The sequence below is a fragment of the Equus quagga genome, chromosome 5 (assembly GCF_021613505.1).
Source record: "Equus quagga isolate Etosha38 chromosome 5, UCLA_HA_Equagga_1.0, whole genome shotgun sequence".
NCBI lineage: Eukaryota > Metazoa > Chordata > Mammalia > Perissodactyla > Equidae > Equus > Equus quagga.
Window position 1 is genome coordinate 32949805 of NC_060271.1, and position 27182 is coordinate 32976986.

The 27182-nt window shown below is 59.9% G+C and overlaps 1 protein-coding gene across 1 annotated transcript in view; it reads left to right on the forward strand.

The window, feature by feature from the left end:
* Positions 1-25262, forward strand: part of RAP1GAP (RAP1 GTPase activating protein) — a 55063-nt gene extending 29801 nt beyond the window's left edge. Inside the window, 22 exon segments of the mRNA XM_046662215.1 lie at positions 2425-2460; positions 3627-3674; positions 4918-4956; positions 5421-5606; positions 8576-8679; positions 8958-9036; positions 9417-9470; positions 10583-10666; positions 10891-10991; positions 11125-11254; positions 12303-12458; positions 12919-12990; positions 13608-13694; positions 14137-14274; positions 16139-16270; positions 19087-19196; positions 20164-20277; positions 21858-21981; positions 22953-23055; positions 23433-23536; positions 24235-24396; positions 24398-25262. Of these exon segments, the coding sequence (XP_046518171.1) occupies positions 2425-2460; positions 3627-3674; positions 4918-4956; positions 5421-5606; positions 8576-8679; positions 8958-9036; positions 9417-9470; positions 10583-10666; positions 10891-10991; positions 11125-11254; positions 12303-12458; positions 12919-12990; positions 13608-13694; positions 14137-14274; positions 16139-16270; positions 19087-19196; positions 20164-20277; positions 21858-21981; positions 22953-23055; positions 23433-23536; positions 24235-24396; positions 24398-24598 (2364 nt within the window). The 3' untranslated portion in view covers positions 24599-25262.
* Positions 25263-27182: the final 1920 nt, after the last annotated feature.

Sequence of the window (27182 nt, forward strand, 5' to 3'; positions counted from 1 at the left end):
ATGGCGCAGCCGCGGCCCCTGGCGCCCCCCGGCCGTCCGCGGAGGGGCTCGCTGCCCGCTGGGGCCGGCTGGCAGGTGAGGACCAGGGCGAGGGCGGCCTGGCGAGAGGCGCCGTGGGGGCCGGGGCAGCCCGACTTCCTCGGAACCCGGCCGGCTCTGCCCCAGCCAGGGCGGGTGTGCGAGGCTCCGTCATGGAGGGCGTGTTACTTCTGGGCTGACACCGGGCCACCGCGGCCGCAGGACACACCCCTGTCCTGGGGTCCCGGGCCTTGGGCTCTTTCTGCAGCTACCCACGGAACAGAGTGCTTTTGGTGGCTCTGTGGCTGTGGCTACAGTGGCACTGCGTGTGTGTGTGCGTGTGTGTGTGTGTGTGTGTACTAGCCTCAGGACCACTTCCCCAGTCCCCTGCCCCCTTTAGGAGAGGTCTGAATGGCACGGTGTACTTTTGTGTGATGCTCTGGGCCACTTCGCTCACATCCTTCCTTGTGCGGGGCTGTCTGCTGCGTCCGTGAGGCTGTAATTGGGGGTGTCACTTGTTGCTGTGTGTGCGCTCTGGGTGACAGTACCATGTGTCAGTGTTTATGTGGCTCTGACTTCCAGTGCGTTGCTCCTGGCCACGTCAGGTCACCCTGAGTGGGGTGCTCTGCGGGACGTTCCTGTGCTCCCGTCGCTGTCGTGCTGGGACTGTGCCGGGCTGAGGCTGTGTGGCCGCCGATGTTGCTGTTAAACAGGGTGTCGGGTTGACAGGCGTGTTTGTCTACCTGGACTACAGGTGTGTGTCTGTGGTTTCTTCTGTAACTGCCTGTGGAATTCTCTTCCAAGCTCACAGTGTTGGGTGTGGCCATAGGTGACCGTGGGTCAGCGTCTCCCGTGGGCTCCTGTGGTGCATTTCACGGTGTGGGTTTCGCCTCTGCGAGCAGGCCTCAGAGCGTGCACGGGGGGTGTTTGTGTCTCATGATCTGTAACAGAGCTCCGTGTGTGTGTGTGAGTGATGGAGAGTGTGAACTCACGTGGGTATGAGGGGCAGTGTGAGGCTCAGACGGTGCCCCTCATCCTTGGTGACTAAATACTCCCACCGTTGCTGCGTGCTTTTTCTTTTTCTCAAAACTCATTTAATGTCATGGGATCAGGTCTGTCATGTCTGTTACACAGGGCGTGTGACTCTGATGGGGGAGGGTGAGCTCGTACGTGAGAGTGGGGCTCTGTGGCTGAGTTTCCATGAACATACCTGCCTGTGTCTGCGAGTGCACGTTATTGTGTCTCTCAGCACGCAGATGTGAGAGTGGTTTTGTGTAGCTTTGTCTGCAAATACTAGTGTGCAGACCTGCACAGAGGTGGGTTTGCATTTGTGTGTGGGGCTCTTACAGTGCATGGTCCTGTGCGTGTGTGTGAGTGGATGTGCTGTTGTGTAACTTAGGACACCAACGTGTATATGTGTGTTAACTCTGAGTCTAAGAATTGATGTGTACAGACCCCGTGGGTTTGTGTGTGTTTGCTGTCTTTGGGACAGCGAGATTGTGTTTAAATATTAGTGTGCAGGCCTGTGTGTGTTCGAGCAAGAGAGAAAGAGTATGTGTTTGCTGGTGCACAACCCCGTAGCACATATGTGTGAGCTCAGCCGGTGCCCCCACCGTGCAGCAGGAGCTGGCTGAGTTGAGGCCTTGGAGGTGCTGGGGGAGGGGCACCATCGTAGAGACTCTGGGGGCTTCCCAGGCCCAGCCCCCAGCCCCACCAGCCGGCAAGGATGCCGCCTTCCAGGAAGGCTCGGAGGGAGTTGGCGCTGGAGAGGCCGAAGCTGCCAAGCAGCTGGCAGATGCCCGGATTAACCCTGTGTGCTCCCCGGCTAGCCCTGGGAGAGGCTGGCTGGAGTGTGAGTGGGTACATGTGGATTCACACACAAGGGTTGGACCAGTGGGACATCCCAGCATTCCATCCCCCACAGCCCCCCAGCCCATACTGCTTGGGGGGAGAGTGGGGCCGTCTTCCAGGAGAGGAGGATGGAACCACAGACCCTCCTGAGGACCCCAGCTGGGCTCTTCTGATGGGCGCGTGGGCCACTCCTGGCATTGCCAACCTTGCAGTGGCATGGGGGAGATGTGTCTCTTCCCAAGGGTCCCATCCCTCTCTGTGTGAGGCAGCAGCTTCCTCCCTCAGGGAAGGGGACTGAGTAGGGTGGGCTGCCTGGGGAGGGCTCTGGGCTCTGGCTGACTTCACTTGGTAGTTGGTCAAACTCTGCGGTCAGCTGCATGGAGCCCCTCCTGCAATGCCTCCTCCACCCCCTCTTGCTCCTCCGACAGGTCCACGGTGGTTGGTCAGAGTTGGAGGGACCGAGAGGGCTGGGGTTGGTGGAGACTCCTCAAGGGCTTAGCAGGGTCAGCTGGGCCACCTCAAGGACTGACCTGCTCTTCCCTATCTCTCTTGCAGAACACAGATCTGTTTGAGATGATTGAAAAGATGCAGGTGAGGTTGGCTCTGTAGCCCATTCCGGGGAGCCATGGAGGTGGCTGTGCTGGGGGTGGGGGTCTTTGCTATGGGAGCCACAGAGGGGGCTGGGGCCCTTGCTGTATCTCCAGCTCTACACTTCTCTGAGGACGGGCCCAGAGCCCTCGGCAGACGGTGCTGGGAGGAGATGGTGGCGGTGCATTGTCCAGAGCCCTCTGTCTGGGGCTCAGAGTAGAGGATGGGGACTGAGAGCATCCGACTCCCTGTCTGACCCAAGGCCCAGGCCCCACTTGCATCTCCCCAGCTCCCATCCCTGTGTAGTTCCTCAGCAGGGCTGGGGTCAGTTCCTCGGTCCACCCCCTCATGCACACACCGTCCCCCAGCCCCCAAGAGGCCCCACAGGCTCTGCAGGACCCCCATGGAGGATGGGAAGAGGGACAGATGCCAGGGCACAGGGCAACCAGAGGCTGTGCTGCAGGTAGGGGGGCGTGTTATCGAGCCAGGCGGCCTGGAGTGCAGCCCCTGCCCCTGCCTGCCCCCGCCCACCCTCCAGCCCCCAGCCCTGGTCTTCCAGACCCCTGTCTGCTTTTGGCATGGGTGTGTGTTGGGAGGTGGGCAGGGGGGTGGAGTGACTTGAACAAACCTCTGGAGCTTTCCCTGATGTCAGCTCTCTCTCCAGACCCTCTCTCCTGCCCCTTCCTGTTTCTCTGCCTCTCTTAGTCCGTCTCCACCTCTCCCCCTCCTTCTCTTTCTCTTTCCCCCTCTCTCTCTCCCCCTCTCTCCCTCTCCCTCTCTCTCAACAACACAGATCTGTGTAGATGCAATAGCCTCCCTCCCCACACTCGCACGCACACACACACACACACACACACACACACACACACACACGCCGTGCACACCACCCCTGCCCCCACTCCTGGCAGCAGGCATTCCCGCACCGAACCCCCAGCCCCGCCCTGCCACTAACGGCCTCCCTCAGCCCAGGGTACCCCCCTAGCCGGCCCTGCAGAGGCCTGAGTAGGCAAGCCGGCCAACACCCTGCCCTCGGGGCACCCCCACATCAGCCGGATTTTCCCCTCCTGCACAGGAAGGGGCGCGAGCCTGCGGTGGGGGGCAGCACTGGCAGCGGGCATGGGAGGGCTGTGATATGGGGGGGTGACGGCTGTGTCACCTTCTCTTTGCAGGGAAGCAGGATGGATGAACAGCGATGCGCCTTCCCACCACCCCTCAAAGTAGGTCTGAACCACGGCCCACCCCACCCTCTGTGGGCTGTCTGCCTGAGCTGTCTGCTTCCCGAGAGCAGACCTGGAGGGGGATGGGGAAGGGGAGGCAGGCTCCCTCCCTGGGTGGGGGTGGGGCCTAGGAAGGGCTGCCACAGCTGCCCCTCCAAGCAGCCAGCACAGGAGAGTTGGTCCTGTTGTGGCCAGGGGCCAGCTGAGGGGGTGAGCAGGGTGGACCCAGCCCTGGCCCCAGGAGTTCTGAGAGCTGGGGAGCCCTACTTTGCCCTCAGCCTGGGGCCTTCGTTCCCGCCCCTCCTCACCCCACCTACACCACTGCAAACTCACCCTGCCCCTCCAGGCTCCCCCTTCCCAAAGGCGAAGCCCAATCCTCACAAGACAGCCTACTGGGAAATGTCCGCAAGCCAGTGATGATCAGCAGTAGCAGGAAGACTCAAACCCGGGGCCCAGGTGGCTTCTGCTCTCCTGCTCCCTGCAGCTTCTGCCTGGGACTGCTGAGGGGAGGGGGAAGTGAGGGGTGGCCTGGTTGCCCCCGACCTGCCATGAGGAGACTGACAGGAGGCTGGGGGCTGGAGGAGAGGCGAGGGGGCTCTTGTTTACACTCAGGATTTTCTTGGGGTGGGAGCTGCGTAGCTCCTTCAGATGGGCGTATAGTTCTCGGGTTGGTGATTTGGGACCCCAAGAATCCAAAAAGACCCGGACTGGACCTGGGGGAGTGGGACTAGGGCTTCGGGTTAAAGGGCGGTTCATAGGCAGCAGCCTGATGCTTTGTCCGGGGCAGGGCTTCTCAAAGTGGGGTCCTCAGACTAGTGGTGTGGCGTCACCTGGGAGCTTGTTAGAATGTCACTTCTTGGGCCCCACCCAGACCCACACATCAGAAACTCTGCGGGGGGTGGGGGCGGTGGGGCAACAGCTGGCTGTGTTTAATGAGCCCTTCAGGCCGTTCTCATGCACTGAGGTCCAGAGATTTCTTCTGGGGAGGCCGTGATCCTCCTTTTCCCCGGGCACGAGGAGACCCAGAAATGGCTGCCAACACACTGCGCTAGCCTGCCTCCACCCCTGCCTCCTGGGGTCACCCTTTCAAAGCAAGCCCTGCCCCCTGTGCTATGGGCAGATGAGGGCAGGGCCTGTCTACACTCCAGCCTGGGTGGGCAGCTGAGCCTCCTTCTGGGGAGGCTGGAAGCACAGCGTGCAGCCCCCAGCCCAGCGGGGCCTCGGCCCTGCTTGTGTTTTGCAGACGGAGGAGGACTACATTCCCTACCCGAGCGTCCACGAGGTAACCGGCTGGACTGCCCTGAGCCAGTCCCCACCCCAAGCCTGGAAGGCACTCAGGCAGGGGCTCTGGACGCCAGGTCCTCCTCCCTGTCAGGAGCCTGACCACAGGCCTTGCTGTATGTGGGTGGGGGACTCAGTTTACAGGCCCAAGACTTCAGAGCCCATTTGAACCCGTAGGCCTCTGAGCCAAGGTCATGCTCCCAGCTCTACCTGTCCCCACCCCTCATTCTTTGAGAATGGGACTTGGGGCTCCACGTGGTCCGGGTCTGGGCCTGAAGTGGGAGGGAAAGGGCTGGAGCAAGTCCCCAGGACCGGGTGGATGCGAACCTGAGACCCACATAGGCTCTGGGATTTCCCTGGATTCCCCTTAGCCATGGCAGAAGTGGCCCCAGGTCTGAGTTGGGGTGTGTCCTGGGCCCCTGGTTGGGTGCAGTGTGGGTGGCTCTCAGCTGAGTCCCCCTTCAGGTCCTGGGGCGAGAAGGGCCATTCCCCCTCATCCTGCTGCCCCAGTTCGGGGGCTACTGGATTGAAGGCACCAACCACGAACTCACCAGCATCCCGGAGACAGAGCCGCTGCAGTCACCCACGGCCAAGGTGAAGCTCGAGTGCAACCCCACAGCCCGCATCTACCGGAAGCACTTTCTCGGCAAGGTGGGGTGTCTACTGGTGTTGAGCAGCTGGGCTGGGGAGGGAGTGGGTCACAGTTAGCCCTGGGGGAGGCCAGGCCTGGGAGGAAGCAGCACCCTTGGGCTGGGTCTGGGTGACAGTCCCAGAGCCCTGAGTCTCAGGGAGTGTACATGATGGATTCACTTATTTATTCAACAAACATTTATTGCAGAAGGCAGTGTTATGGCATAGTGTTTACCAGCAGAGACTCTACCATGGTTTGAATCCTGGCTCTGCCCCCTACTACGTGGGGCATCGGGCAAGTCCCTTACTCTCTCTGTGCCTCAGTTTCTTCATCTGTAAAAGCAGATGGTGATGATACCCACCTCATGCGGTTGCTGTGAGACTTCAATGCTTGTAGGATGTTTAGAATGGCATCTGGTGCAAAGTAAGCTCTCAGTCAGGGTCAGCAAATAATGAGCCCCAGCTGTGTGCCTGGCCGTGGTCTAGGCACCAGGTATACAGCAGCAAACAAAACAGACCCAAGCCCTGCCCTCGGGCAGCTGGAGGTGGGGGATAGGAAGACACAGGAATGTCGTGGCTTGACCTGGATGGATGCAGCCCCTGCCTCACCACCAGCCCCAGGGCAGGGCCCCTGCCCAGTAACAACTTTCAGAGTGTCACCCAGGGGTGTTCCAGGCAAGAGTTACTGGGCGAGGCTGTGGGAGCTGGTGGGGGAGGTCACCTGCTGGGACCTTGGATGTGTCCGGTTCCGTGCCAGGTACTGTCTCTGAGTCAGTTTACTCCGAGGTGGCGGAGTATAGCGTGGGCTCTGGAGCCTGGTGGCCTGGGTGCGCATGTTGGCGCCTCCATTTATTGATGTGTGACCTTGGGCGAGTTATTTAATCTTCCTGAGTCTGTTTCCTCATATGTAAAAATGGAGATAATAAAAGCGCATGTGAAGCATTGAGAACGGTGCCTGGCACATAGTACACACCCAGTACATGTAAGCTGTTATTACTGCATCTTCATCAGTGCTCTGTGACATCAGGATTGTCCTGTTTTTACAGAAGAGGAAACTGAGGCTCAGAGAGGTGAAGTGACTTGGTCAAGGTCACATAATCACTGAGCTAGAAATTGGACCTAGCAGCTCTGGCTGACCTTCCATTAAGACACAGTATGGGAATAAACAATAATGTTGTACTGTAATTATGTAATGGGATAAATATCGCTACAACAGTAGTCAGATTACAATATATAAATGTGTCAAAGTAAACATCGCGTAAATTTACACAATGTTATGTGTCAAATATATTAAAAAAAAAAACAGGCCGCATGGGAGGGTCATGCTCCTAGCCGTGTGTGTGCTGGGAAGAGGGGGTGACTCCTTGGGGGGTTGGGGAGCTGCGTGACCTCAGTCTGGGCACGGGGCATTGGCCTGACCCTGGGGGATACTGTGCTAAGGTGGGGTACAAGGGGTGGAACCCATTGTGACTTCGACTAATCCAGCAGGCCTGGGTTCAGGAGCCATTGCCTGGGGACAAACCCAGAACAGGGCATGGGATCCGCCCCCCCGGGCTGAGCCCTTTGGGTGGAGAGAGACCTAGGCCCCCACCATCCAGAGACCCTCAGCCAGGTCCGGCAGGTGGTGGGGTCTGGGGAACCGTGTGGGTCTAGCACATAGTTGGCAGAAAAGTTTGTTGGAGGAGTGACAAGTGACAGAATGGAGGTGGTGCCTCGAGCACAGAAGGATTTGCAGAGGTAGGGGTCAGGGGTCGGAGAGGCATGGTGACTGGGGTCAGGTTAGCAGTGCAGAGAGGCAGGGCCCTTTCCTGACTCCAGGTGCGATGACTGGGGAATCACTGGGCCCTGTCCTGGCAGAGGCAGGAGATCGGGGCGACTTGGGCAGTGACTCCCCGGGACCCTGAGCCCTCTGCTCTAGCTCCTCTGGGCTTGAGCAGGGGGGTTCGGGGAACTCCCCACCCCAGGGAATTCGGTGTAGCCCTCCTTGCCGAGTGCCTGCCACTCCCGCTCTGCAGATGGTGCCAAACATTTGGGGGTTTCCATCACTCTGTGACCAGGCGAGGCTGAGGGGGACCCTGCCCCATGTCCACTCAGACTGCCCCTGAGCTGCAGATTTGTGGGGCACATGCCTTGGCCCCCGCCTCTCTCGCCCCCGCCCTCTGAGCACAGGCGTTCATGTTTAAACAGGACTTACTTCCAGGATGACTCCTGGGGTGGGTGTGGCTGGCGAGCCAGCCCTACTCTCAGGGCCGGGGCTGGCAGTGGGAGCCCAGGGCTGGCTGGGGCGTGATCCCTCTGCACTCCTGGCCCTGGACACCTGGAGCTGCCAGCCCTGGGCTCCTCTCTGGGGTCCCACCTCTGCCACAGCTACCCCTTGTGCCCTCTGGGATGTTTCTTCCTAACCCTGCGGCTTCTCCAGGTGAGGCAGGAGGGTGGGAACCAGCCTGGTGAGCCGCCCAGTGTGTTCATGAGATGTTTCACTTCCTGTTTCTCACGGTCCTTGGCTCCAGGGGCCACAGAGTCAAGGCTGAGCAGTCAGTCGGCATATTTTTATCAAGGACCTCCTGTATGCCCAGCCCTGTGAAGGGCAGGGTCTGGGAGAAAGGTATGCAGGTACAGCTGTGGTCTTGACATTGATGAGGACCCAGAAAGCCAAGGTTACCGCAAACATCCACTGAACACCCACTCTATGCCAGGCACCTTATCTCTTTAGTGCCCGCCACCATCCCACAGGGTCATTGGCCTCACTCCCACTTCATAGACTTGGAAACTGAGGCACAGAGAGGGAGGTGACCTTCTCAGGCTGCCCAGCTGGCAAGTGGCAGAGCTGGGATTTGAATGCAGCTCTCTCTGAGGCAGAGTCTGCTATTAGCCGTGACACCTGCTGTTGGTGAAGGACCCCCATCTGGGCCTGAGGTGGCTTTCTGGTCTGGTTTCCGCAAGCCCCAGGCTCAGCCTCTCCCCCTCCCTGGCCCCCACCTCCCCCACAGGAGCATTTCAATTACTACTCACTGGACGCTGCCCTGGGCCACCTTGTCTTCTCACTCAAGTATGATGTCATCGGGGACCAGGAGCACCTGCGGCTGCTGCTCAGGTGAAGACAGGGCGAGGGGATCCTGCGACAGCAGCGAGGGCTGAGATCTTATAATCTGAGAGCCCATCCCATTTTACCCACTCTTCCAATCAAGGCCCAGAGAGGGGCAGGGATTTGCCTGAGGTTGCACAGCAAGTTAGTGCCCAAGCCAGGCTGGGCCCCCATCATCACCTCTGGTCCTCCCTGGGGTCTGCCCACCCTGGTCTTACTTTGTGTGGAGGGGCTCCCATCTCCCTTTCCCACTGCGTAGTCCCTCACTGTGGGCTTTCTCCTCCCAGGACCAAGTGTCGGACATACCATGATGTCATCCCCATCTCCTGCCTCACCGAGTTCCCCAACGTGGTCCAGATGGCAAAGGTGAGACCTCTGCTCCTTCATGCTGAGCCCTCTTTGGGCACCCCAGGCGGGCTCACAGCTGGGCTGCAGCTTTGCCTGAGCGAGCCCTCATCTTAGCTCCAGATCCTAGCCCTGGCGCTGCAGCCCCATCTCCAAGGGCTGGCCTCTCGCCTGTTCCCGTGATGTCCACATGCTGCCACGTGCTCTGGGCTCCTGTCCCCTGCCTCTATGCTTTTGGAACTCTTTAGATATAAGGGACCCCAGTTCTCTGCACCCCAAACAGCCTTGGCTGTTCCCTCTCCTTTCTGCCGCTGTCCTCCCCAGACCTTGGCCAGGGAGGCCCAGGGCCCTGGTCCTCCTCCTGGCCCCACCCTCAGGCCCTCCCTTATTTCCTCCTGCAGCTGGTGTGTGAAGATGTGAATGTGGATCGATTCTATCCTGTGCTCTACCCCAAGGTATGGCTAGATCTGGGCCCTGCTCACTCAGGGTGGGTAGGTAACTGGGGCACTGAGCGTTTATTGGGCACCTGCTGTGTGCAGGATATTTTTCATGAGTTCTCTCACTTAGTCCTCATGATAACCCTGCAAATTCCACAGTTTACAGAAGAGGAACCGGAGGCCCAGAAGGGTTCTGGGCCTTACCCAGGGATGCACAGCATATAAGGAAGGCCTGCGTTTAAACCTAGCATTGTCCACCTCAAAGATGACCTCTGGAAACTCACGGCCATTTGGGACCCTCCCAAGGGCACTCAGTCTGTGCTCCTGCGCCGGGGAGCTCCACTGGCCTTGCCTTCTGACCCCTGAGGACCTGGGGAGAGAGAATAACACAGGCACTCCCGTAAATGCTGTCCCACAGACAGCAGTCGCGCTGCCAGCTTGGGTGCTGAGTGCTGGGTGCTGGGTTCAAGGTGCTGTGACAATGTGGGGAAAAAGGTAGGGGCTTCTGTCTTCAACGAGCTAGGGGGCCTTCCTGAAAGACGTGAGCCTTGAAAGACAGGTAAACCGTGGTAGCTCCAACTGAATCCTAGATCAGGGGGAGGTCCCCGGGGAGTGGTGTGGTCCAGGAAAGGTCCCCTGAAGGACGGGGCCTGAGAAATCAGGTCCTACTTCTCAGTTACAGAAGAGGAAACTGAGGCCAAAGGTGAGGAGGGCAACTTGCTCAAGGCTCCACAGCAAGCGGGTGGGACTTGCTCTGTTCTAGAATGATGAGGTGGGTTTACAGAGGAGCCAAGGAGCAAGTGGGGTGTTAAGGGGTGGGGGAGGGGTGGGGGCTGATGGGCAAAACTCAGGAGCAATGGGCTTAGGCTTTGGAGTTCAACAGATCTGAGTTCATGTCCCAACTCTGCCACTTGCAAGCTGTTGACCTTAGGCAAGTTGCTTAAGCTTTCTGAACCTTGCTTTCTTCATCTGTAAAATGAGGGCAGCAGGAGTGTCCCTCATGGGCTTGTTCTGAGGACTAAATGAGATGACACATGTGGAGTGCCCAGCACAGTGCTTGGCAGGTGATAAGAGCAATAAATGGTCACTTGAAAAAGCAGTCTGTTTCACCCATCATCTTCTTCCTGCAGGCTTCCCGCCTCATCGTCACCTTTGATGAGCATGTTATCAGCAATAACTTCAAGTTTGGAGTCATTTATCAGAAGCTTGGGCAGGTGTGCTCACCTCCTCCCTCCCTTTTCTCCCACCCACCTGGCCGTGTACCTGGGACCTCAGACCTTCGCCAGGGAGAGCCCCTTCCCCGGGACTCGGTTTCCCAGGAGCTCAGGGGTGCCAGAGGTCCTCCTTCCAGCCTTCTCTGGGTGTGAATGGGGGTGCGGGGGCCGGATCTGCTCAGGAGCTCCAGCTTTGGTGACCTCTGCCCTGTGTGTGCCCCCAGACCTCCGAGGAAGAACTCTTCAGCACCAATGAGGAGAGCCCCGCCTTCGTGGAGTTCCTCGAATTTCTTGGCCAGAAGGTCAAACTGCAGGACTTCAAGGGGTGAGCGTCAGGGTGGGACCAGCAGAGTAGAATCTGGCCCATGCCCTTGGGCAGAGTGGGAGCCCCCAGCCCGGCCCCATGGAGGCCTGGCCGGGGCTGGAGACTGAGCCGTGGCCTGGGGGGCCTGGGGCAGGTTCCGAGGAGGCCTGGACGTGACCCACGGGCAGACGGGGACCGAGTCTGTGTACTGCAACTTCCGCAACAAGGAGATCATGTTTCACGTGTCCACCAAGCTGCCCTACACAGAAGGGGACGCCCAGCAGGTAGCCTGGGCACCCACCACCTGCTTCCCACCTGTCCTCCTGTTCCCCATCCACCTGTCCGTTCAGTGTCCACCATACCAGGTTCAGTGGGCCCTGGAATGTAGGAATGGAAATGACCCCGTTCCCCGACTTGTGGGCTCTGGCCGGGGTTGGGGGGGGACAAGCTGCTGCAATGCTGCAGAAGCCTCAGTTTCCACATCCGTGAAATGGGGATAATCACGGCACCGACCTAATAGGTGAGCATAAGTGAGGGAGTGCACACAGAGTGGCTGCAACAGTGTCTGGTGCACAGCAAGAAATCAGTATCTGTGTTAGTGTGTTTACAGGATGTGAAGGGCATTGTGGGGTCACGGGCCCCCACAGGTAGGCTTGGCAGAGGTGGGAGTCAGGAAAAGCTTTCAAGAGAAAGTGACTTGTAGGCTGTGAAGGAGCTGGGAGAAGGCAGGGGCCTGTTCCAGGTGGAGAGAAGGGCTTTCACCTTCTGCAAAGGCCTGGAGGGGAGGAAGTGCAGGCATGTTCCAGCAGCCAGACTCAGAAATTTGTCACCTGTCCTAAGCTTCCTGCAGGGCTGTCTGCCTTACCCTGTGCCCCCACCCCAGGGAGATAAAAGGGTAATGTGAGAAAAATGAGAATATTTAGTCCTTATTTTTAGTGTAATTTAAAAGCATCCTCTGTGCATTTCAGCTACATGAATAGATACGGAGTGGAACTGATTTGTTCAAGAGGGGTCCTCCTTATCGTATTTAGACGGGAGAAAGGCTGAGAGCTAGGGCCTGGGGACCAGGATCCCTGGGCTCGAATTCCCTAACTCACTGTACAGCCTTGCAATCACTTCTCTCTTGGCCTCGGTTTCCTCATCTGTCACAGGCTTCCAAGAAAACGGAAATAATTTTAAGACAAGTTTCTCACCACATTTTTTTTGGGGGGAAGCAGATCCTTAGACGTGCCCTCTGCCTACCCCAAACCCTCCCCCACCCCTGCGGGCAGCCTCCCCTGTGCCCCGGGGCCCTCTCCAGCCGGTTGTGAAGGCCTGTGGCCCTGTGCTCAGTTGCAGCGGAAGCGGCACATCGGGAATGACATCGTCGCCGTGGTCTTCCAGGACGAGAACACGCCCTTTGTGCCTGACATGATCGCGTCCAACTTCCTGCACGCCTATGTGGTGGTGCAGGCCGAGGGTGGGGGGCCCGACGGCCCCCTCTACAAGGTGGGTGATCGCAGGGGCATCAGCCACCGGCCCAGCCACAGCCCCAGCCACAGCCCCGCCCTCACTCACTGTGAGTTCTCCCGCACCTGTTATCCCAACTGTAAATGGAACTGTCCGAGGGGCTCTGAGCCCCCGTCTTGCTCTGATGGAGGATTCCCATCCTGCCCGCTCTGCTCCCCAAAGTCCCCCCCAAAAGAGGCTGGTCATCCTCCTCCACTCTTTAGCCACCTCCGCCTTCATCCTCGATGACTCCTGAGATCCCCACCCCTTCCCACCACTCAAATTCAGGACCAAGGATGGAGGAGCTGAGATCCTGGGGTTCCCTCGCCCAGGCAGCAGTCACCGAGCCTTCCCCACCAAGCGGCAGGCCCGGTGCCCAGCGTAGGGCAGGACAGGGAGGTGAATTAGGGGTTTCTGGCTGGTGTGGGGACTCCACAGGCACTGCTGCCCTGCCTTCCAGGTCTCGGTCACCGCGAGAGACGACGTGCCCTTCTTCGGGCCCCCCCTCCCGGACCCCGCTGTGTTCAGGAAGGTAAGGGGCAGCTCCCAGCCCCGGCCATGGGCAGAGCAGGACTAAATGGGTTGGGGCCGAGGGGGGCACACATTTTGCCATACAAGGTCCTGAAGTCCTACTGTGTGCCGGGGCAGCTGGGCTCTCCTAACCTGGCTTCTCTGTTCATCTTGATAAAAACTGTGCCCTTTATTTACAAAGTCAGAACAAACTCTATTATCATTTTACATTTTTCATAGCAGACTCTGTGGCCTTTCCTCATTTCTATTCTTTTTGACAATTACAGTCTTCTTTCTTCTGAAATGTCGGGGGAGGGGCACATGTCTCCCTTGCCTCCCAGAAGCCACACTTCCAGCCTTGGCTTCAGCTTTCCCCCAGACTGAGGCAGTAGGAGACCCCAACCCAGCCCCCTACATCTGTGGGGTCTGTTATCCTGAGGGGTGGGCAGCCATGAAGGGCATAGGGGCCCTCAGAGGTGCCTGAGCTGGGGAGCTGAGCCAGGAGCTGCCCTTCTGGGAGGGAAGAAGGCCACCCCCAGACCCCAGCAGGGCGTGGCTCAGGAGCTCCAGCCCCAGAGCCCCAGTCTCTGTGTTCACCTGACCCCCCTTTCTCTTCTCTTCCACACTGGGGGCTCCCAGGGGCCTGAGTTCCAGGAATTTTTGCTGACAAAGTTGATCAATGCTGAATATGCTTGCTACAAGGCAGAGAAGTTTGCCAAACTGGAGGTAAGGATGGCCCCCGCCTGTTATTTCAGCCCTGCCCCTGGGGAGGGAAAACCCACCTTCAGACCTCGGCCCCAGGGAGGGCTGTCTGGGGGAGGACGGATTTACGGATGGGTGGGCCTTGGGCCAGGCGAGAGGAAGTGGGCATTTCTAGGGCCGTGTGAGGAATGCTCAGGAGGGGCTCGAGGGTGGACAGGCCAGCACAGAGGACACTGTGGGGGAGGGAGAGAATGGTTGGGGGTGGGGGGTAGGGACAGGAAGCCAGATCTTGGAGGGGCCGTGAGGAGCCCTGGGGGCTGCTTGAGCTGCCGAGGGGCCTGGGGTAAGCCGGCGTGGTCTTCGGGGGCCCAGGCCCACCCCCCACCACTCAGAGAAGGTGCCTGGGATTCGCACTGTGGGACGAAGGGCTGATCTCTGGGGTCTCTCCTGCCGGCCCGGCCCACAGGAGCGGACACGGGCTGCCCTCCTGGAGACGCTCTACGAGGAACTACACATCCACAGCCAGTCCATGATGGGCCTGGGCGGCGACGAGGACAAGATGGAGAACGGCGGCGGTGGCGGCGGCTTCTTCGAGTCTTTCAAGGTGAAGGGCCTGGGTCTACCTGAGCGCGGAGGGACAGGGACGTAAAGTGCGGGGTGTGGCTAGGGGCGGGCTCGCTTGAAAGCGGAGTGGGGGCGTGGGTCGGGGTGGAGCCAGGGGTGGGGACTGGGACAAGGCGAGGGGGTGTGGCTAGGGGCTGACTCACATTGGAGGTGGAGGGGGCGCGGCTTGGAGTGGGCCCGGGTGTGAGCACGGGCTAGGCGGGCTCGTGTCTGGTGTAGAGTCTGGGTGATGGAGAGCCTCAGGGTTGTCCTAGGGTTTAGGGTGGGCGTAGACTGGGGATGTGGTCTGTGCCTGGGGTAGAGCTTGCGGTTGGGAGTGTAAGTTGGGGCTCCGGTTTGGGGAGGAGTTAATGGTTGGAGGCGGGGCCTAGGCTTGGGGGCGGAGTCTGTGTGGGAGTTCTGCTGAAGGTTGGAGCTTTCTGGGTGGCAACAAGATGCCTCTGGTGCCGAGGGTGGTGGCTGCCAGGTCAGCCGGCAGAGAAGAGAGGCCTCTGTCCTCACCAAGGGAAAAGAACAGAGGTCTAGGAAGGGGGTGAACAGAGCGCCCATAGGAGAGGGACCGGGCCTGTGTGACCTCAGGCCCGTGTGACCCCCCCTGGCTGTCTCTGGTTTAGCTTAGTATTAAGAACACAGACTCCCTGGGTTCAAATCCCAGCTCTGCCACTTACCAGCTTGAGCCTTCTCGGAGCCTCAGTTTCTTTATCCGTTGGGCAGGGTCATGGCCACTTATCCCATACAGTTGTTGAGAATTATTTGTAAAGCAGTCAGACTAGTGCAATATAAGTTAAAGAGCAAAACATGAAACCTTGCCCATCTTCCTCAGCAACTGCTGTCCAAAGGGAGGGGCAGAGGTGGAGGGAACTTCTCGTCCCCCCACATAGGGCCTGGACTCCCCAGGCTGCAGGTCCCCAGGCAGTCGCTTCTTTGCTAGTCTCCTCTGCCCAGAGGAGGAGGACTGCCCATCCTCCAGGCATCCAGCCCGGCTGGTTGGGCCTCACCCTGACCCCAGGGCAGGCCACAAAGCTGGAGACATGGGTTCGCCTAAGGGGGTTCGCGTGGCTGCCCAGGCCTGCCCTGGACCGAGGTGAACAGACCGTCTTTGAGAAGGAGGTTTGAGGAGGGCCCTGCCTCTGCCCACTGGAGACAGGGCCTGGGTGGGGTGGACATGGGTCTGGGGTGTGTTATGTGAGGGAGGGCTCCAGTGCGCCCACCCCTGCTGGGTGCTGGACGGTGGACCCGGATTAGGTCAGAGAATTTCTCAGCGGCAGCAGAGCCCACAGTTTAGGGTTTGGGTTTGGCATGTGACCTCCACACTCACCTCTGCTTCAGCTCCATCCCGTGTGAAGTGGATGTGGGAGTGGTGCCTCCCTTATAAGGGGGTATTGAGCGAGAGAGCCAGTGGAAGGTGCCTGGCCCCATAGAAAGCAGTCGGTATAGACTGGCTGAAAAAGCAAGGGATGGAGGGAGGGAAAGAAAAAAAGGGAAAAAAAGAAAGCTCCAAGAGACCCTAAGAGGAAGAAGCCGAGGTTTCTGGAGGGCTCTCTGTGCACACTTTTGATCATGACCCAGTATCTTCTGCAGTCCTTACAGCACCACATGAGAGGCTCAGAGGGGTGAAGTGGCTTGCCCAAGGTCACCCAGCAAGTTGGTGTCAGAACCAAGGCCCAAACTACCCTTTGCAGCATGTGGACCTGACTCTTGTGTGGCCTCACGGGAAGGGACTTTCTGGGGTCACCCAGAGTGGCATTGGTGGGGAAGGACCAGATGCCTGGAGTCCTGGGTTTCCCCAAGGGGCTGGGTCTTATGAAACCTGTACCTCCTCCACCCCACCCCTGCCCTTACAGCGAGTCATCCGGAGCCGGAGCCAGTCCATGGATGCCATGGGCCTCAGCAACAAGAAGCCCAACACCGTGTCCACCAGCCACAGCGGGAGCTTCGCACCCAACAACCCTGACCTGGCCAAGGCGGCCGGAATAGTGAGTGCCCTCCCTTGGGGGCCCTCCGCTCTCCCCTGCCTCTGAGGCCTGGCCCTGCCTCCCCCCATTGCCCTTCTGTCCAAAGGCCGATCCTAGGCTCTAGACTCAGTCTAGCTGCTGCTGTCCATGTCAAGTGCCCAGGCCATGACACCGGGGAGCTGAGAGCCTGCAGCTCCCTCCTCAGCTCCTCGGCCCTCCCTTCCTCCTGGCCTCTTATGCAGGTGTGACTTTCTGTGGCTCAGCGCTGGGGCAGCCTCTATATCACATTCCTGATTGAGTACCTACTGTCTGTCATGTGCTGGGTTTGGGGCTGCTGTGTGAGTATCTACTGTCAGTCCTTGAGTTTCTGGGAGCACCTACTGTGTGTCAGGCCATGGGCACGCACTGTGTATCGGGACCTGGATTTCTATGTGAGCACCTGCTGTGTGCCTGGCTTTGAGATGCTGGTGGGTACCTACTGTGTGTCAGGACTTGGCCTGCTGTGTGAGCACCTACTGTGTGTCAGGACCTGGGTTGCTGTGTGGACATGTACTCTGTGAGCATCTCTTGTGGGCCTGCCCCTGAGTTTCTGTGAGCACCTATTGTTCGTCAAGTCCTGGGCTACTGTGTGGACAACTCTGTAAGTGCCTACTGTGTGCCCAGCCCTCAGCTGCTATGTAAGAACCTACTATATGTCAGGAAATGGGCTGCTGAATGAGCACATTGTGTGTGCTAAGCCCTGGATGTCAGGGAATGCTCATTATGTGTCCGGAAGTGAGCTGCGTGAATACCTCCTACTGTGTGCCTGGCCCTAGGCTGCTGCGTAAGCACCTACTGTGCACCAGGGCCTCTGTGGTTGTGGCTACCTACTATGTGTCAGGAACTGGGCTTCTGTGTCAGCATCTCCTGAGTGAGCACCTACTGTGTGATCACTTACTGTCTACTAGTCTCCATGGGATTCTGCTGCTAATACTCAGGGGGTATGCTGGGCACCCAGGATGGATAGCCCTTCCATTGTGGGCCTATCTGCTTTCTGCTGCCTAGCGGCCACCTCCGGTGCTGCACCCACTGCTCTGCTCCCCCTTCTCCATCCATCCGTCTTCCTTCCTTCCATCCATCCATCCATCCATCGTCTGTCCATCCATCATCCATCCACCCATCTATCCATCATTTATGGACTGTCTGCTGCATGCCAAGCCTTGTGCTCAGTGCTGTGAGGCTGTCACATGGTGGGAGGGACCCCACTCAATCCCTACTCCCTGGTCTGTTCTGGCCAGGGGAGCAAGGCAGGTCCTCTGCTGTCCAGCAGTCACCAAGTCCATTGTCATTGGAGAAGCAGGCCCACCCCGACCAACCCAGATTTACCAGCCACTCCCTTCCTCCCCCACCGGGTGGCCAGGCCTCCTGAGGGGGGCTGTAGAGGGGCCCCGGGGACAGGGCCAGGCTGGCAGCACCCACCACGGCAGTAACCAACCCATCTCTGTTTTTGTTTTTGCACAACTCTCCCCTCTCTGTTTCGTTCCCTTTCTCTCTCCCCTCCTCCTTGGCCCCTCACTCCCTTCTTGCATGGTTCTGTTTCTTCTTCCCTTGGGTCCATGTCTTCTCCCTCCCTCTGCTCCTCTCTCCCACTCTTCTATCCTTGCTTTTTCCTTTTTGTCCCCCCTTTCTTCCCATCTCTGTGTCTGTCTGTCTTTCCCTCCTTCCCTGTCTCACTGTGTCTCCCCCTCCCGCCATCTCTCTCTCTCTGACTCTCTCTGTGTCTGTCTGTCTCTCTCTGCCCCCGCCTTCTGCTGCTTGCCAGTCATTGCTTATTCCTGGGAAAAGCGCGAGTAGATTCGGACGCCGGGGCAGTGCCATAGGCATAGGAACCGTGGAAGAGGTTGTCGTCTGCGGGGCCGCCGGCTCTGGAGGCTGCCTGCACGCACTGTTCTCTGCTCGCTGTCGGGACGGAGGCCATATTGGGGACGTTGCCCGCTCCCCCGGGGCAGGCGCAGGGCCATGCAGGAGGGAGTGCCGGCAGCTCTGATGGCGCTCAGCACCTGTTTTGGGGCCTGGCATCGTGCCAGAGCCAGTGCTCCCCACCAGGGGCTTCTGGCCCTGCTCTGGCCCCCGAACCCTGCCCAGTCCCTGCCAGGATCTGGTACCCAAAGACCCTCTGTCCAGCCGCACATCCCCCAATATCGCCGATTCTGCCTGGAGCACCATCCCTCTCCTCTGCCCTGACTCCCTGTCCCCACTATGACCTGGCCTGGGGGTTCCTGCCCCTCCATGCCTCCCTGGGGCCCCCTTCCTACCTCCCCAGAGAAGCTGGGGGCATGCTTCTGGTGCCTGGGGCATCCCACCCTCGCGTGTAGAAACTGGGGGGCATCTTTCAACTGCTGGGCCAGAACCTCCACATCCAATTTGGAGACTCCGAGGTGGGGTGGGCCTGGCATGGGGCAGGGGCTCGGGTAGCCACGCCCACGCTCTCTCCACTGCCCTTGGGCTGTGGGTCCTGTGAAACCCTGGGGGGCAGAGAGGAGCTAGCCATTCTGAGGACTTTGCCTCCTCCCATCCCAGCCCAGAGTGGCTGCTCAGGCCCCTGGGGACCCTGCCCTTCTCCTAGGCTAACATCCCAGGCCCAGCCCTGCTGTGCATTCTCGGTGGGGGCCTTGCCCTCTCTGGGCTTGTCTCCCTTGCTGTGAACCACGGCTGTCTCTGGATATGGAAATTTTCTCTCCTTCTTTCTGCTCGTGCCTGTGCTTCAGGGCCCGGGGCAGCAGGGCCCCAGGGTTGCATGTGGGGGACGGTGAGGCTCCCGGGGCAGGTGGGCAGTGAGCTGGGGCCTCTTCCTGCAGTCGCTGATCGTCCCCGGGAAGAGCCCCACGAGGAAGAAGTCGGGCCCGTTCGGCTCCCGCCGCAGCAGCGCCATCGGCATCGAGAACATCCAGGAAGTGCAGGAGAAAAGGTGGGTGCAGCAGAGCGGGCGGGAAAGGCCCTGTCTCCTCTGGCCCCTCCCGGACCCCCACTCAGCGGGGAAGCAAAGCGGGTAGGAGGGAGCGCCCACCCTCCTGCCCCTCCGTCCCCCGCCGGCGACAGCTGTACGAGCAAGTCCCTGCTGTGTGCGGGCACTAGGGCCGGCTCGTCACCTAACAGGAGCCACTCTCATCCACTCAGCTGTCCTGTTGGCTTCCTGGGGGGTCACACCTTGCACATCAAGATGCTCTAGGTCAGAGGGCTCAGGGGTTGCCCAGGTCACACGGCCCCCCTGGTCTGTGGGGGTCTATGAGCACATCTGTGGAAATAGGGTACAAGCAGCACGCCATATTAGCAGCAGGGGAGACCCTGGGAAGCAGCAAATAGTCCTGAGTTGTAAATCCTGTCTCCACCACACTGGGGCTGTGTGACCTACAGAAAGTCACCGTACCTCTCTGACCCTCACTGTGCCAATGTAAAAAATCAGGATAAAAACACAACTAGCGGCGTGGGCTGCTGCGGGGGTGCAGTGCAATGCATGTGAAGCAGGATTGTGGGTGCCGTGGGAAGGCCTCGGGAATGGAGCTGGCACCATCCTCAGGGCCACGAGAGCCCAGAGTCCTGCAAATCCTGGGCTCAAGTCTTGGCTTTGCCATATCCTAGTTGTGCGTCTCTGGGCAGGTTCCCTGCCATCTCTGGACTCCAGTTTCCTTGTCCGTAACAGGGGACAGTTGTGTCCTCTCCCATGGAGAGGAGGACCTGGGTGGTGCCCTGTCCTATATAGGGGCCCCTCCTTGACCCGGAGCCCGGGGCCTGCGTCGGGGTTGGCCTCTGAGCATGTGGGGTTATGGGAACGAGGTGGGAGGTGCCTACGACCTCCTTTCACCACCTGGGCCTCGTTCTACCCTCGATGCCAGGCCCAGTGCTGAGTCCCCCCGCTACCCCCGTGTGCCCCGCAGGGAGAGCCCCCCAGCTGGCCAGAAGACCCCAGACAGCGGACACGTCTCCCAGGAGCCCAAGTCGGAGACCTCATCCACTCAGAGCTCCCCAGAGATGCCCACGACCAAGAACAGGTTAGGGCTCGGGCCATGCCGAGCGGGGGGCTTGGGTGGGGTGCTCACACTTTCCACCACCGGCCTGGGCTTGGGCTTGGGGCTGCCCAGGAGCATCGATGCTGCCACACTATGGTGGCTGGGGGCCTGGGCTCTTTCGCAGGGCCTCCTCTGACACACACTCACTGAGCGCTCTATGCATGCCAGGCCCCTCGCCGTGCTCTGGGATGCAGCAGTGAACTGGGCATACATGGCCCCTGCTCCCCGGAGCTGACGGTCCAGTGTAGCATAAGCTCTTCCCAGATAGCGATCATGGAAGGAAAATAAAGCAGGGGATGCAATGAAGAATGACAGGGTGGGGGGAGTTAGATGGCTGCTCAGGGAAGACACTTACAAAGAGGTGAAGTGTGGATGGAGGGCTGAGTGAGGAGTCAGCCTGGCTAGGACTGGCATGGCGGCAGGAAGAGGGTTCCAGCTAAGAAGCACAGCAAGTGCAAAGGCCCTCAGGTATGCTCAAAGGCTAGAAAGAGTGGTGTGGTTGGAGCCTAGGGAGTGAGGGCCTGGGCCTGGGCAGCCATCGTGCTGGCGGTGGAGGGGATGAGGTTGGAAGGATGGGCAGGGAGTAGAGCATGGCTTTGGAGACCCTGTGAGAACTTTGAATTTTGTCCTAAGTGCCACAAGGAGCCTTTGGAAGATTTTAGTTGAGGAGAGTGATGCTTTAAAAAGCTGACTGTGCTCAGCATGTGAAGGAGCTGAGGGCGGGGCCCAGAACGAAGCAGAGAGGCCAGCGAGGGGGCCGCCCTCCCTTCAGCACTGGTGGCTGGGTCCTCTCTGGGCTGGCTCTGGGGCGGGTCGAGAGAACCTGGGCTGGAGAGTCAGGCGGGGGAGCAGAGATGCAGGAGAGGGCAGCAGGGGCTGGGGGAGACAGGCATGCAGGACCCCGAGCAGGAGGGGGCCTCCCACTGGGAGGAGGAGTCAGGAAGGACCTCTTTGAGTAGAGGGCCCTTGGCTGATTTTTGAAAGATGAATTTGCTTTCTGGGATTTGAGAGGAGTGAGATTCCTGGAAGGAGATGCACAGGTCCTGAGCACAGAACAAAACCGTGGGTTAAAAGTAGACCGCGGAGTTGGAGGGCTGGGCTCCAAACCCCTGTTCTCCTACCTACGGCTGGGTGACCTTGGGCGCATGTCCATCCTCTCTCTGCCTCCGTGGCTCCTCATCTGCAAGATGGGCCTAATAATGATGGTGGTGAGATGCCTCGGGAGAGAGCACTCAGCCCGGCGCCTGGCACACGTGCCCTGGACGGCAGTGTTGTTGTTAACAGTCGTTATTACTGAACAGCAAGCCAAGGGAATGGGACGGTATCTGGGGCAGTGAGGAGGCTCGAGAGGGTTTGAGCAGGGGGGGGACATGACCAGATCCCTGTACACAGAAAGACATGCCAATGGGGAGGCTCAGAGGCCCAGGGGGCGGTGATGGGGCCAGAGGGGCACTTGGCTGGCTGCAGGTGGGGCCTCCCTGGGCCGGGAGGGCCGGGGTCTGGGGGCATGGCCCGGTAGGTGCCCAGGGCGGATGCCAGCTGATGGACGCTGTCTGTGGCAGAGCGGAGACAGCAGCCCAGAGGGCAGAGGTGCTGAAGGATTTCTCCCGCTCCTCGTCCAGTGCCAGCAGCTTCGCCAGCGTGGTGGAGGAGACGGAGGGTGTGGACGGGGACGACACAGGCCTGGTGAGAGGCCCAGGGAGTGGGGTACTCCTCAACAGCCTGAAGCGGGGGCTCTTGGGTCCTCTGGGTAGAAGCACGAGCCTGGGGATGGCTGAGATGTGATCGGGGGATCCAGCCCAAAAGAGTAATGCAGACTAACCCTCCCCTATTCTGAAGCCTTCCATGGCTCCCCAGTGCCCCTCAGAGAGAGCCCAATCCCTGAGACCATCGAAGATCCCCCTCTCTCCCTCCCTTTCTCCCCACCCTCGTCTCTTACTCTTTCAGCCAATCTGTGCTCCTTTGCAGTCCCTCAAACCTACCAGGCTTATTCCGCCTCCGGGCCTTTGTGCCTGCCTTTTCCTCTGCCTGGAACACTCTCCCTGCCTCCTCCTTCCCCCTTTGTCTCCCTGACTCCTACTGATCCTGCTAGCCTCAGCCTCACATCACCTCCTCCTAAAGACCTTCCCTGGTTTCCTGGTCCCGGGGTGGGTTAGGAATCCCCCATATGTTCGCACAGACCCCTGGACTGTGCCCGTAGCATCCTTTTGTCATTCTTCACTCAACAAGCCTCCAGTGGGTACCTGCTCCTTGCCGGAGGTGCTGCAGGGGCCAGTGACCACCGAGGGCCTGCCTCGTGGGGCTCGGAGTCTAGAATTATCGTAGTCCCTTCACAGCCTGCTTCGCCTCCTAGACTCTGGGCTCTCTGAGGGCCGGCCCGGGACTGATTTGTCTCGGGGGCTCGGCCCAAGAGAATATCAGTGAACATTTGTTGAATGAATAAATGGGAGCAGGTGGTGTGTGCCTGGGTCTGTGTTCCCACTCTGTCCCCCTGTGGTCTCCCTGGGGCAGATACTGCTGGGCCCCCGTCCTCTTTGCAGGGGGCCAAGGGTGGGGGGTTGTGGATTGTGGGGGGATGTGGAAGGGGCGAGGAGCCAAGCCAGTGCCATGGACGAGGGCTAACCTCCCTTTCTCTCTCCTCCCCCTCCCATCCCCAGGAGAGTGTCTCGTCCTCGGGGACACCCCACAAGCGAGACTCCTTCATCTACAGCACCTGGCTGGAGGACAGCGTCAGCACTACGAGTGGGGGCAGCTCCCCAGGTACCAGGCCAAGGGCAGCTTCCCCCGCCAAGCAGGGCCGCTCTTGTGGTGGGAGGGGACAGGGCTGGGCACAGAGGGTCGAGACCAGTTCTCGTGCCCTAGCTGGTGGATATGTGATGAGGCTGCCCCTGACTCAGGGGCTAGTGGGCGGGTCATCATCCAGCCTAAGGTGGTTGGGTGGCTTGGAGGGCTGGTTGCTTCTGGAAAGGTCTTGGAGGATGATCAGGGGGTTAAGAAGGGAGTTAAGGGTGCGATTCCCTGAGGGCGTGGGCTTGGCAGGTTTGGGGAGCATCGATGCCGACCACCCATCCATGCCCCCGTCTCCCTGGTGCCCCCCCGCGGCCAGTGAGGTGGCTCCCTCCTGCCCCCCTCCCCAGGCCCCTCGAGGTCACCCCACCCAGACGCCGGCAAGTCGGGGGACCGTGCATGTCCCGAGATAAAGATCCAGCTGGAAGCGTCTGAACAGCATGTGCCCCAGCTGGTATGTGCAGCCATGGGGGAGGGGCTGAATGGGGGGCACTGGCCAGGGCGGGATGGACAGCCTGGAGGCTGGCCCTGGGGAAGCCCCAGCTGGGAGGGGGATACCTGTTGGGGAGAGGCATGAAGCGGACCAGGGGTGGGGGCTGGACCAAGAGGTCCCCCTAGGCCTGGAGAGGGTGGGCTCGTTCAGCCTGGGCACAGCCAGTGATTTCTGCCTGCCTGTCCCTCCTGCCCCATGTCCTCGTCTGTCCCATCACCTGCCTTGCCGCCGTTCTCTGTCTGCACAGGGCTGTTAGCCAGGCTCCCCCTCTGAAGGTGACACTGAGCAGGTCAGACCCAGCCCTCAGCTCTTGTTTGGGCGTTGGAGGGGCTGAGGGGTGGGAGTGGGCGGGGGGGTAGGGTTCCTTTGTCACCTCTCTGGGATGGGAGCCATGTGTCTAGGTTTGAATCCTCTGCCACTCAGAGGCGAGGTGGCCCTGGGCCTCTGTTCTGTACGACGGGGCTGATAGAGGCTGCGTCTCTTCTGTCCATGAGTGCCTGGGGGGATCTGATGGAGCCTGAAAGGGACTGGGAATTGTTGGGAGGGAGGAGTCTGGGGGGTTCCCTGTGGGATGGAAAGACCCAGAGCCTGGAGCTCCCAGGGGGCCCTCCCGCCTCTGTCCTCCTGCTCCATGGTGTCTCCATCTCTTCACCCTGCAGACGAGGCCACAGAAGCACAAGGGGAAGATGTGGTGTCCAGTCCGGGCAGATGGGACCTGTGTGCTGCCCCTGCCTCCCCAGCTCTCCTCTTGGCCCCCGTCTGGGCTGTCTCTGCGGGGCGGAGCCGTCCAGACCAGGGAGCAGGGAAGCTGCGGGCGTCATCCCCTCCTCTCCGGCTGGGGGGCCCGGCTGGGGCAGGGAGTGGTCAGTTGAAGCAGGACTCCAGGCCTGGCTCGCTGCCACCCTGGGCCCTCCTCCTCCCTCACCCGTGGGTGCCCCCCTGGACACAGGCGGGGCAAGATGGGAAGGGGAGATTGAGATACTCAATGCACACAGAGCCTACTATGGAGGCGGGAGGGTGTGAGGTGTGGTGGAATGAGCACTGGGCTGGGAGTCCCGAGTCCTGGCTTCTGATTTGGGTTCTGCTGTGACTCTGGGCATGTCACTCTCCCTCTCTGGGTGCCTCTGCTAATGGACAAGATTATTTCAGAGGTCACTGAAGACTGTGATTTCATGCTCCTGCCCCAGAATGGGGGATTGACCTCCCAGGGGCTTCCCATCCCCCTACCCTGCTTCTAGGGGTCCCTGCGGCCCCAGGTGGGCTGAGGGGCAGGGAGCTGGCTGTTCCCGTTGCCCTCCTGGACCCTCAAGCTCTACCACAGATCTGCCTATGCCCTGCCCACTGCCTCCACGTGACAGACGAGTGACCCCCTCTCGGGGGAAGGCGGACCCACCTGGCTCCTTAGCCAGCACCCAGCTTTACCCCTGCCATCCCACACTCCCGGGCGCCAGGCCGAGGGGTCTCAGCTGGCCTAGAGTTACAGGCCCCACCTTCGTGCCACCCCCCATGGAGGGGGCAGCCAGGCCCAGCTGCTGTGAGTCCACATCCTTGTGTGTGTCTGTCCACACTTTTTAGGCTCTATGCCAGAGGCCAGCCTTCCGGCCCCAACACCTATTTTGGAAGCCCCCGTGGCTGTGTGTACGTCGGTAACAGTTGTACAAAATAAATTCTATTTATCGCTATTGTACTCCGTGGTTGGGCCTGGCATTGCGTGACCCCTGCCCAGCTTGACCCCGGACAGTCTCAGTGACGCCATGGTGGAGGGGGAAAGCCAGTCCACCTGCCCCCCATCAGAGCTGCTGGGCCTGGGCGCACCTCCAAGGCCAAAACACGGGCTCTGTGACCACCAGTCGTGGCTTCTCCCCAAGGTGCTGCCCCGTCCTCCACCCTGTTCCCCTTTTCCACCGGGGCAAGGACGTGGCTTTGAAGTCACGCCGACCTAGCTTTGAGTCTGGCCACCATCTCTTACCAGCTGGGTGGCCTTGAGAAACTTAACAGACTTCTCTGAGCCTCAGTTTCTACTTCTGTAAAGCGGGAGCAATAGTGCCTCTCTAAAGGGTTTGTGTGAGGATCCATTGAGCTGGCTCATGTCAAACACCCCGCTCAGTGTCTGGAGCCCAGTGGGTGCTCAATGATCAGCTTCCCTTCCCCTTTCTTGTGCTGCCCAAGAATTTCCCCTATATGGCCACCAGGGGGCGCCAAGGGATCGTTTACGCGGACTGATGAGGGGTTGGGGAGGTCTGTCCAGCTGCCGGGGGGAGCTCACAGGGCAGCGCAGTTACAATACAGGCGGATGGGTGACTGGGGTGTGCATGAGCACGGGGTCGGCAGGGTGAGGGAGGCATGGCGAAGATCCTGGAGCACTGGCACCTGAGCATCCTGGAAAGGCTTAGGAAAGTGTCCCTGGGGGAGGAACTGCAGGTGCAAAGGTCTCGGGGGGGTAGAGTGTCTGCCGCTGGGAAGGTAGCAAAAGGTTCTGAGTGAGGGGAAGGTGACGACACAGGGAGGTGGGCAGAGTTGAGGTCAGACGCCACATGACCTTGAATGCCAGACTGAGGGGCTAGGGCTTTATGCTGAGGGCAGTGGGGAGCCATGGAGGATTTGACACAGGGAGTGCCAGAGAGAGAAGTGGGGCTGCAGGTGCAGACTGGCTGGGCAGCGTCAGCCCAGGGAGGGGAGGATCAAGGCAGCTGTTGTTGGGGAAAGAGGGTGGCCAAGAGGACAGTGGGCAGGCCTGGAAGGTGTGCGATGTGGGGCTGAGGGAGGAGATAGGGAGGCTCTAAGGGGTCCAGCCTGGGTATTGGGTGAATGAGGGGGTCTCCTGTGAGGTAGGAGCACAGGAGGACGAGCAGGGTGGGGGTGGGTTGGGGGATATTGGGCTTGGGGGTGGGCAGAGAATTGGGTTCTATGGGATCACCCACGCCCTGGCCTCCTCACAGCTTTACAGCCTCCCCCTCTCCCCCCACCAGTGCCCACGCCCTCCCCAGGACGATGCTGAGTGCACCCGATACTTTTCTTGACAGGGCCCTTACGTGACCCTCAGATGTCTGGGGCCATCTGTGACTCACGGTGACTCACACCCGATCCCCGCCTCAACCCCTGGGTTTGGCTCTAGGCAGCCCACCCGCCTCCCCTGCTCAGCCTCACCCCTCCTCCGGGGCCCTGGCTCGTCAGTGCTCTCTGCCTCAGTCTCTCACCCCGTCTCCTCCCATCCCACTGCCGAAGGACCAGCAGCCGCAGTTCAGCACCAAGGTCAAGAGCTTAGCTCTGAGTTCCTTCACCTCCTGGCTCTGTGACTTTGCCTATGTGATTTTGGCTGTCTGTGCCTCAGTTTCCTCATCTGTACAGGGGGAATGCTAATAGTCCTGACCTTGGTACCCTAATGTGAGGATTCAATGAGGTGCTACCTATAAGGTTCTTGGTGAGGCCCCAGCACATGGTGGGCTCAAAAAATGGTGTGTGCATTGGGGGTGGGGAGTGGGCAGTCATTAATGAGGACCGTATCCGTAACCCCTGTCAGAGGATGTGGGCTCAGCTCCCTGGGTGGGAGACAGGGTAGTTGCTGCCAGGGCCGGTGTAGACATCCAGCTATGAAGCTTTGGGAATG